Source organism: Mirounga angustirostris, unplaced genomic scaffold, assembly GCF_029215605.1.
Source record: "Mirounga angustirostris isolate CCGP_5_RB_7025 unplaced genomic scaffold, mMirAng1.0.hap1 SCAF_3, whole genome shotgun sequence".
Classification (NCBI taxonomy): domain Eukaryota; kingdom Metazoa; phylum Chordata; class Mammalia; order Carnivora; family Phocidae; genus Mirounga; species Mirounga angustirostris.
Window position 1 is genome coordinate 161,430,093 of NW_026991711.1, and position 11,436 is coordinate 161,441,528.

At 41.0% G+C, this 11,436-nt stretch overlaps 1 protein-coding gene across 5 annotated transcripts in view; it reads right to left on the bottom strand.

Annotated features, from left to right (window-relative positions):
• ORC2 (origin recognition complex subunit 2) overlaps positions 1-10,780 on the bottom strand; it is a 43,993-nt gene extending 33,213 nt beyond the window's left edge. Inside the window, exons 1-4 of one of the 5 annotated variants that reach the window (XM_045868254.3) lie at positions 10,488-10,770; positions 6,212-6,260; positions 4,695-4,798; positions 4,088-4,231 (exon numbers count right to left, since the gene is read on the bottom strand). In XM_045868254.3, the coding sequence (XP_045724210.1) occupies positions 4,088-4,231; positions 4,695-4,791 (241 nt within the window). In that variant the 5' untranslated portion in view covers positions 4,792-4,798; positions 6,212-6,260; positions 10,488-10,770. Of the gene's footprint in view, positions 1-4,087; positions 4,232-4,694; positions 4,799-6,211; positions 6,261-8,963; positions 9,276-10,318; positions 10,444-10,487 lie in introns of those variants that run through there. The other 4 variants (XM_045868249.3, XM_045868250.3, XM_064586889.1 and 1 more) reach the window with 4 other exon arrangements.
• Positions 10,781-11,436: the final 656 nt, after the last annotated feature.

Sequence of the window (11,436 nt, forward strand, 5' to 3'; positions counted from 1 at the left end):
ATTTGAAAAAATATAAAACATACTATACCAAGACTGCATTAAAAGTGTCTTTAAATGTACAATCTAATGGAGGGAAAGGAAACCTGAAATCCCAGATGATGCATGCATTATGGATATAGTGTCTAAAAAAATCAAACACCAAAATCAAAAGGTAATGCTGTTCTTCAACCAGCTGACCTCTAGCAAACTTCTAATTAAAGAAAAGACGGGGCGGGGGGGGCGCCGCCTGAGTGGCTCAGTGGTTTAAGCATCTGCTTTTGGCTCAGGTCATGATCTCAGGATCCTGAGATCGCTGGCATGGGGCTCCCTGCTCCGTGGGGAACCTGGTTCTCCCTCTGCCTGCCACTCCCTCTGCTTCTGCGCTTGCTTACTCTCTCAACTAAATAAATAAAATTTTTAAAAAAAGAAAAAAAGACAAGACTGGGGTTTGTGTGTGTGTATGCTTATATATAAAAATGTTTCGAGTACAGTAGTTATTTTTGTGATTTTCTGGTTCTGACATTTTGATTGACTAATTAACAGTGGTCTAATCACACTGGCCAAGATTTTACTATAATACATATAAAACTTTTTAACAGGTTTTTAAATTACTCAAAATGCACAAAACCAAAAAACTGTGAATATAAAAACCATGGAAAAATTAAAATGGGTAATAAATGTAAGAAAAAATGTTTAATGCCAATGAGGGATCTTAATACTAGGTGATATAATCTTTCTAGAAAGCAATTTGGCAATATGTATGCCTTATAAAGTTGATACACCTTCACCAATAATTCTGCTAGGAGTCTCTTATGAAGAAATAAAAGATCTAAACAAAGATTTATATCCAAGGATAATCACTACTGCATTTGTTACAATAAAAATTTAGAAACAATCCAAACGTCTAACAGAGGCCAACTATGTTATTTATAAATCTGAATGCAATATTACAGAAATAACACTACAATTTCACACCCATTAGGAAGGCTATTAAAAAAAAAGACAAGTGTTGGTAAGCATACAGAGTAACTGGAATGCTTGTGCATTGTTGGTGGAAATGTAATTTGGTGTAGCTGCTGTGGAAAACATTATGGCAGTTCTTTAAAAAATTAAAAATAGAATTACCATATGATCCAGCAATTCCACTTCTGGGAATATACCCAAAAGAATTCAAATCAGGGTCTCAAAAAGATACTTGTACACCCATGTTCATAAAAGCATTATTCACAGTAGCCAAAAGGCTGAAGCCACCCAATGTCCATTGACAGATGAATGGATAAACAAAACGTATATACATACATTGCAGTAGTATTCAGCCTCAAAAAGGAAGGAAATTGACACATGCCACAACATGGATGAACCTTGAGAACACTATGCTAAGTGAAATAAACCAGTCACACACAAAAATACTGAATGATTCCACTTATATGAGGTACCTCAAATAGTCAAATTCAGAGGAAAATAAAATGGTGATTGTTGGGCTGTGGGGAGGAGGGACTGGGGAGTTTTTTAATGGGTAGAATCTCAGTTTTGTAAAATGAAAAGAGTTCTGGAGACTGCAAAACAATGTGAATGTACTTAATACTGAACTACACTCTTTAAGATGGGAAATTTTATATTACATATATTTTACCACAAGTTTTATTTATTTATTATTTATTTTCTCCCAGTTTTTTAAATCTTTTTTTTTTTTTTTAATGATTTATTTAGTTGACAGAGAGAGCACAAGCAGATGGAATAGCAGGCAGAGGGAGAAAGAGAAGCAGGCTCCCTGCCGAGCAAGGAGCCCAATGTGGGGCTCGATCCCAGAACCCTGGGATCACGACCTGAGCCAAAGGCAGCTGCTTAACCAACTGAGCCACCCAGGCGCCCCAATTTTTTAAAAAAGATTTATTTTAGAGAGAGCGTGAGAGTGGGGGGAGGGACAAAGGGAGAAGGAGAGAGAGAATCCCAAGCAGACTCCACACTGAGCCCCATGCAAGGCTCGAACCCACAACCCTGAGATCATGACCTAAGTCAAAACCAAGAGTTGAATGCTTAGATGACTGAGCCACCCAGATGCCCCTCTCATAATTTTTAAAAAGAGATTTTATTTAACCACAATTAAAAACCTGACATAATCCTTAAGTTCAAAAATGGAACTGTGAATAAGGCAAAATTAAATATAATATGAATGGGGTGCCTGGGTGGCTTAGTTAAGTGGCTGACTTCAGCTCAGGTCATGATCTCAGGGTCCTGGGATGGAGCCTTCCCTCAGGCTCTGCACTTGGTGGGGAATCTGCTTCTCCCTCTCCCTTCCCCAACTCGTGCATGCACACTCTCTTTCTCGCTCTCAAAAAAATAAATAAAATATTTAAATAAAGAAAGAATGGACCACATATTGGTCACGGAATTTTCTAGCAGCTAACTTATAAGAATCAAGTATCCAAAAAAACCACTTTAAAGACAAATATATTGCTTTCAATCTCTTCTTAGGTCTACCATAACAGGAATCAAGAATCCAAAGTTCTGGGGCACCTGAATGGCTCAGTCGGTCAAGCATCTGACTTTGGCTCAGGTCATGATTTCAGGGTCTTGGGATCAAGCCCCACGTAGGGCTCCTCACTCAGCGGGAAGTATGCTTGTCCCTCTGCACCCCCCACCCTGCTCATGCTCACTCTTGCTCTCTCTTAAATAAATAAAAATCTTAAAAAGAAAAGAAGAAGAAGAATCCAAAGTTCTATTCAGAACATGCCCTAAAAAATGTTAACTCTCTAGTTGGGGACACTTTTAAAAGAATCCACTCTGCCCACTTAGTCTAGTGAGGGATAGTCGTCATTTTTTTGTATTATGCCATTTAACATCAGGAACCACACCAGAAGCATTATGACTCAAGAAGTGACAAAAAGGTCAGGAGTAGTGATGATGGCCATTTATAAGTCAAATAAAGTAAAAAGCACGTACATGAGAGAGATTGGCAACACAGAAAGAGAATGGATGCACAGAGATGACCTGAAGGAGACTAGGAGATCCATAAAAGCAAAGTCCCTAGGTTTTTAATGTGGTCTCAGTTCCAATGTCCCTAGTGCCCAACAATACTGATTTTGTTCCTTGGTCTTTATTTTTTTAAGCCAACTTAAGTAAATCTGTGTTCCTTGAGCCCTAACTAAAACATAATAAGCCTAAAAATTTTTAAATATAATCTGGCAGGAATCTGGCTTAGGTGTAAAAAAAAAAAACCCCAAAACACCCCCATAACATTAGCACGCCTAGGTTGAAGCAATATTACTTCTTGGAATGTTCCTTCTATCTATCTATCTATCTCCCACCCTCCCACCCACCCCTTCCCCCCTCCCTCCCTCCTTCCTTCCCTCCCTCCTTCCTTCCTTCCCCTCCTTCCCTTCCTTCCTTTCTTAAAGACAGAGAGAGTAGGTGTGCGCGAGGCAAGGTGGGGAGAGGGGCAGAAGGAGAGGGAGAGAATCTCAAGCAGGCTCCACACCTAGCACAGAGCCTGACATGGGGCCGATCCCAGAACCCTGAAGTCATGACCCTAGCTGAAATCAAGTCAGATGCCTAACTGACAGAGCCACCCAGGTGCCCCCTTTCTAACTATTTCTGTAAAGAAGACCAAAGTAATAATGAAGTGACTTGCTTTATGAAATTATTTCAAATTAGTTAAAAATACAAATATCTTAACAAATAACTTTAGTTTGGTCTGTGGAATCTAAAAATAATTAAGTGCACCACTGGTTGCTTGTGGGGGAAAAAAAAAAACTAAAGAAAAAAACTATAGTGGAAATTCAGTGCTTCCAACCTTCCAACTATACATAAAAACCTGAAGCAAATGCTTTTCTGATGAGAAATACAATGTAGCATGCCTGATGAAAAGAGTTCTGGAGATGGATGGTGATAATAGCACAGCATCATCACGAATATATTTAATACAACTGAAGTATACACTTAATAATGTTAAAGATGGTAAAGTTTGTATGTAGTTTACAATAAAAAAAAATAGTAATATAGCTTGCCACTGCCTAACCTACCAGACTACTGTTATGTATCCTGCAAAGCAGTTTCAGCTACTAGCAGAAATTTGAGTGTACTTTCCCCACCCCAGCTACCGAAGTACCTTGAATATCTTGTCCTAAAACTTCCACATAGTTCTGATCTTTTAAGACTTCCTGGTCATCTTCTTCCAAATCATATTCTGGCTTTTTTATAATTTTTTTTGTGTTGACCAAAAGCTGAGCTCGTTCCTTTTTTAATTTAGCTCCTATAAGAACATCCAAAGAATTAGAACATGACAGGTATAAATTCTTTCCAAACATTACATTTAAATAAGTAAACAAACTGTAATACTTATATTGTCATTATTTAAAATCTGGAAAAAAATTCAGTGTTTTCTCTTTGATGAATGTATGCACCACTCTTCACCACAGTTTATATAATTTAAGGAAAAACCTTGAAAGTTTATTATTTTGGGGGGTCACATTTTAATTACAATGGGTAATTATCACTTACCCCTAATATTAAGTATTTCATATCAGATAAGGCTTTATTATTTTTAATTTTCAAAAGTTGGAATGGAATAAACTACAAAAGTAGTTTTTATTTAGTCTTACTAGATCAAATACTTTGTGCTCTATTTTTAAAATAGAAGGTTAAAATATTTTAAAAAGTGAGATAATCCATAACCATCACATAAGCATCTCTTCAATTGTATAATCACTCAGTACCTCCTTCTCTATCAAGAATGTGATTAAGGACATCATCATCTCCCACAAACTGAACCTCCAGCATCTTGTCTTCCTTTAATTCCAGTTTACTCATCATTGCCAACCTAAACAAAAGCAATAAAGCACTCAAAAGTGATGAAAAATTCATTTCAACAACCAAATAAATTAAACATTCACATAATACATGTATTTATATTACATTTTAAAGAGTCTCAAGTATGAAAAATATATTATGCATTATCGTATTAATATTATGCTTTTGATAAAAGGTAAATCAACTCTTTATCTGAAAAATGGAAAGGACAGGAAGTGGTGTCTGAGAGTTGGAAAAAGACAAATTCAATCAAGGCAACTAAAATATAATAATGGGAAAGCAATTCTTCCTATAAAGAAAGCCTTAACCAATCTACAGAATGATTAACAGTACCAGAAAGGAAGTGTTTTAATACATGAGAGTTTAGAGAAGGGGCAGACGAGCAAAGAATAATGGTTTGGTAGACTTTAGTGTCTATGCACTAGAAACAGTCCATTGGGGGAAGTCCATGTTTCACCGGTATACCAAACCTGGATCAAATAATCCTCAAGTACCTCCCTTTACTATTATTGCATGCTTACCAAACAACTTTACAGTTAGAAAATGGCTTTCTGGGTATCCTGGTATCTAAACAGTAAACATGCAACTTTCCAATACTTTATAGTCAGTTCTTCACTGAACAGACTTCAGAATTTGGCAAACAAAAACTTGATCAACTCTCCCTACTCTGAAAAAATTTCATTTCAGAACTTGTAATACCAATGGCCTGAAACTAAATAATGATGATCCCAACTGGCTCCCAGCTAATCAGTTTACCCAAAAAATGAATTTTTTCTCTCCTCTCTCTCTCCTAAAATCCTATTTTTGTTTTTTCTATCAATAACAGGAACTACGGACTACATCACTCATAAGTCAGTTATTTGCATGCAGATAACTTACTAAATGCTGTCAAGTTTCCTTTTGTAACTAGCACACTTTTTTTTTTTTAAGTTTATTTATTGGGGTGCCTGGGTGGCTCAGTTGTTAAGCGTCTGCCTTCGGCACAGGTCATGATCCCAGGGTCCTGGGATCGAGCCCCGCATCAGGCTCCCTGCTCTGCAGGAAGCCTGCTTCTCCTTCTCCCACTCCCCCTGCTTGTGTTCCCTCTCTTGCTATCTTTCTCTCTGTCAAATAAATAAATAAAATCTTTAAAAAAAAAAAGTTTATTTATTTATAATCTCTATACCCAACGTTGGGTTGAACTCACAACCAAGAGTCGTATGCTCTACCAACTGAGCCAGCCAGGCACCTCCCTCACACTTTAAAAAAAAAAAAATGACAGCTTTACTTTTTTTTAAGTTTTATTTATTTAAGTAATCTCTACACCCAACGTAGGGCTCAAACTCACGACCTCGAGATTAAGAGTCATACACTCTTCCAACTGAGCCAGCCAGGTGCCCCCGAAACTAGCACACTTAAATGACTTGTCTTTATTTTCATTTACCTTTAAAAGTACTACACATTCTGCAGCTGGAAAATTCAGGTAGAGTCACCTGCAATTATAAAAAGAACTTGGTCAAGGTCAGCTAATAGGATATGAGAGCAACCAAAGAAGAAGTTCACGAGTTTTAATAAACAAGATGAATACTTAAATGCAGTTTTTACGAAGTTATTATGATGGCACAGTAAAGGACAAAACAACCATAAGTATTTTGGCCAGGAAGTACTAGAGACTGAGAAGATCTGGACTGCGGGGGCAAGTGGCTGGAATAAGGAGGCCAACATTTGAGCACTTACCATATACTGGACACAGTTTTGAATATTCTATACGTATTTTCATTTAACCCTCATAACAACTCTATTAAGGCCTATGTTTTGTGTATAAAGATAATACTTCATCTATGATTTATATAACCATTGCCAGCAGAACATATCCTTTTGGGCCATCTTTCTAGTCATGATACTGCTTTCAATAATGGGGAATTTGGATGTATTAGAGAAAAAGTTTAATGCATCTACATGATATTTGTATATAATAAAGAAACTTATGATTTCTTTATATCTGTATAAAATAAAAGTTTTTCTGAGGGGCTGTTTGTCAGGCACTCTATTAGGTACTTTCATGCATAGTAGATCATTAAATCCTCAGATTCTCTGAGGTAGTTAAAATATATATAATTCCCCCAATAAACAGATGAGTAAACTGAGATTAACTATTAAATTACTCATCCAAATTTATACAACTAGAAAGTGTGTTAAAACCCAAGTCTGACTGATTCCAAAGTCCCTAATCATTCTATTACACACTTCCCCTGCCATTAAATACAAATTTGTTATCCTTTCTTTTTTTTTTTAACGATTTTATTTATTTATTTGAAAGAGAGAGAGAGAGAGAGAGAGAGAGCACATGAGAGGGGGGAGGGTCAGAGGGAGAAGCAGACTCCCCGCCAAGCAGGGAGCCCGATGTGGGACTCGATCCCGGGATTCCAGGATCATGACCTGAGCCGAAGGCAGTCGCTTAACCAACTGAGCCACCCAGGCGCCCCTATCCTTTCTTTTCTTTAAAAAAAAAAAGATTTACTTATTTATTTTAGAGAGTGAGAGATAAAGAGTGAGGGGAGGCGCAGAAGGAGAGGGAGAAAGAGAGAGAATCTCCAGCAGACTCCCCAATGAGTGCAGAACTGGATACGGGGCTAGATCCCACAATCCGGAGACCAGGACCTGAGCCAAAACCAAGAGTCGGACACTTAACCTACTAGCCACCCAGGCACCCCAAATCCGTTATCCTAAATGCTTGTTCTGACCTCTGGATACTATTCATAATATATCTAATCATTTTCCCACCTGGCAGTTCAAACATCCAAAGATTTCTATATTTCCAGTTCCTCTATGTTTCCAGTTCATTAAGTTAAACATGCCTAGTTCTATCAAGCATACTTTTAAGAGCATGGCCAGATTCAGTCTAATTTATATTGTTTTATTATTTATTTTTTATTTTTTTAAAAGATTTTATTTATTTATTTGACAGAGAGAGACACAGCGAGCAAGGGAACACAAGCAGGGCGAGTGGGAGAGGGAGAAGCAGGCTTCCGGCAGAGCAGGGAGCCCGATACGGGGCTCAATCCCAGGATCATGACCTGAGCCGAAGGCAGACACTTAAATGACTGAGCCACCCAGGCGCCCCTAATCTATACTGTTTTAAAATACAAACAGCTAGGGGCGCCTGGGTGGCTCAGTTGGTTAAGCGACTGCCTTCGGCTTCGGTCATGATCCTGTAGTCCCAAGATCGAGTCCGGCATCAGTCCCGCGTCCGGCATCAGTCCCGCATCTGGCTGCCGCGACTCCCTCTGACCCTCCCCTCTCATGCTCTCTTTCCCTCTCATTCTCTCTCAATAAATAAATAAAATCTTAAAAAAATAAAATATAAACAGCTATGTTCTACAAAGGATATGAAGGAGTGACAATAAGCAAATGCAATAAAACAAATAAACTATAATAATAATAGGCAGTCTGGATCCAGGAAAATATAAAGAAAGTAGAAAATAGGGGCGCCTGGGTGGCTCAGTTGGTTGGGCAACTGCCTTCAGCTCAGGTCATGATCCTGGAGTCCCCGGATCGAGTCCCACATCCGGCTCCCTGCTCAGCAGGGTGTCTGCTTCTCCCTCTGGCCCTTCCCCCTCTCAGATGCGTTCTCTCTCTCTCATTCTCGCTCTCGCAAATAAATAAAATCTTAAAAAAAAAAAAGAAAGAAAGAAAATACATCATACAAAGAATTTGGGCTTGAGGCGCATGGGTGGCTCAGTCGTTAAGTGTCTGCCTTTGGCTCAGGTCATGATCCCAGGGTCCTGGGATTGAGCCCCACATCAGGCTCCCTGCTTGGCAGGAAGCTTGTTTCTCCCTCTCCCAGTCCCCCTGCTTGTGTTCCCTCTCTCGCTCTCTCTTTGTCAAATAAATAAATAAGATCTTAAAAAAAAAAAACCAAACAATTTTGGCTCTGAGCTAACTGGCAATCAAAGCGAAAAAGGAGTAAAGCTCAGTTACATGAGTCTCATGAGCAAAAGTTCAGTGGTTCCTTCGGGGAAAGATTTTCCAGAAAAATTTAAAAACAGAAATTCCAGACAACTGAATATTGTCCAATTTCCTTATGGTATTTTACAGAATAATTGCCTGGACAGAGGCACCCTAACTTAATCTTGTTTGTAGTTGAATACATTTATATGTAATTTCTTTTTCTAGATATTAAGGCATCTTATTACACAGTGTAGAACCACCAAACTGAAGAAACTTCTACGAAGACCTTGAAAGAAACCTTTCCTTCCTTCTCCAACAATTTCTGGAAAACAAAACAAAACACACAAAAAACCACTACTTAACAACCACACAATAAAATGCAAATTTTTAGCGACCATCTACTCTTCAAGACACTGTCTCTGGGTGCTTATTTTTAAGTGGGACTCCTTTCAAGGAGTTAACAAGGCAGGTAATACAGCAGCACCAAAAGAGTATTAACAGCAACACACCCTCCTTTGAGAGCAAATAAAGGATTGCTACAATTTTTAAAAACATAATCCTTTAGGGGCGCCTGGGTGGCTCAGTCGTTAAGCGTCTGCCTTCGGCTCAGGTCATGATCCCAGGGTCCGGGGATCGAGCCCCGCATCGGGCTCCCTGCTCCACGGGAAGCCTGCTTCTCCCTCTCCCACTCCCCCTGCTTGTGCTCTCTCTCTCGCTGTCTCTCTGTCAAATAAATAAAAATAAAATCTTTAAAAAAAAACAACATAATCCTTTAAAAAAAAAAAGGTTAAACACCAATTTTAATATCAGATAAACATGGGTTCTGATCTTAACTCCACACTCATACCTGTGTGACTTCGGACAGAATTGTGATGATTAAATGAGATCACGCGCTTGGCATATGAAAACGCTAATTAAATGTTTCCTATCATCAGCTTCTTTAAGCTTCAACTTAACGTAGATCTCATGAAGTTGCAAAGCCTCAATTTTATCAATGCCACCCATTTCCTCTATCAGAAGACTCTACATCTCGTCTAACAGAAAAGGTGCTCAGTAAATGATGAATGAATGTGTGCAGTGCCAATACACAAAGGTGTAGGGCCCGGCTATTTTTCTTCAGATTGCACCTGAACTAGGGGAGGTATAATGGTTTTATTAGGATTTTAGTTCTAAGACGAAAAGTAATGTATCCACATCCTTTTAATTTAAAAAGCTCTACCAGAAGAGCCTGGTTCATCCACGTTTTCCAACCAAGCATTGTCCCAGGGTGACTGTTCAGTGAGCAGGATTCATCTGGGGCTTCCAGACGGGGATGACATCTAAGGTTCTCACTCCTGTGGTAGTTCTGGGAAGAAATCTCCTCCTCCTCAGCCCTCACTGTGCCCGCTCCTGTCAGGTCACTCTACACTTTGGTTACAGATTTTCAGTTTTCTCTTTACAAGCACAAGGCTCTTTAAGCCGAGAAACTGATAGGTTGGTAACGCGTCCCTTGCACAGAAGGCCTATCAGTGCCGGAGAGACCGACCAACGGTGCTTCCAGAAGGAGCCTCTCACCCCAACAAGGATTTATGGACTTTGGCTGGTGCCTCGCGCCGCTTACCAGTTGGCCGCGCTCCGCCAACCGAGGGTCCTCGGGCCCGCGGGGGCCGGGGGCAGCCTGGGGAGGGCAAAGAGGGAGGCGCCGCGACCCAGCCCGGAGCGCCGAGGAGAAGCCCTCTCCGAGACGCGGGCCCCAGCTCGGCTGCGGGGCTGGGCGCCACCGGACTCACCTCACAAACCCCTCGCTAAGCGAGAGGGAAGCGGGCTGCTGCGTTGTCCCACCACGCACCTCTAGGTCGCCGCCAGGCGCCGCTCCGGCCTCCCCGCGCCTGCCGGACGACACCCCGCTGACTGGGAGCCGCAGGGAAGGCGGCGTGGGCCCCAGCAGGAAAGGCCAAATTCCGGTTAAGCACAGCCGGAGAGGGTCGCAGGGTATCAGAGTCCCGTAGGGCAGCCCGGAGGCCGGCTGGGGGATGGGAAGCCTGCCTGCTGCACACCGAATCTCCCGCCCTGCTCAGGGGGAGGAGCCCAGAAAAGCCAATAGAAAGCGGAGTCAGCCGAGAGCGACGTCGCTGCCCGCCAGTCGGTCTCGGGCTGTCGGCCCCGCCCATCAAGAAACCTGAGGAAAACGAATCCTTAAACCCTGAGTTCTGGGCCTTTCCTGTCCTCTTTCCGTTTCCGGGGAAGGGCGAAGGAAGTGTTGGTTACACCTGGGGAAATTTGCAGAGGTGTAGCGGGTGTGTGTTAAGGTAATCTTAAAAGTCTTAGTTTCTCCAGACACCTTCTTTTGAGGAAAAAGATAATGGGAATGAATCTGCGTTTGTGTTTTGTTTTTTTATTTATTTGACAGAGAGCACAAGCAGGGGGAGTGAAAGAGGGAGAAGCAGGCTCCCCGCTAAGCGGGGAGCCCCATGCGGGACTTGATCCCAGGACCCCGAGAGCGTGACTTGAGCCGAAGCAGACGCTTAACTAACTGAGCCACCCAGGCGCCCCTGTGTTTTGCTTTTTAAACTTTATTTCACCTATTTGGGGTGAAAGGTAGGATTCCATACATCTCAAAGGTTTGGAGTAGGGAGAGGGGAGACATTCCTCTCTGGAAACAAGAGAATAGGGAAATGGGATCAGACTGCTAAGGGGATGGAGAACTAAGATAGAATGAATAGAAGTACAAAGAGCTAA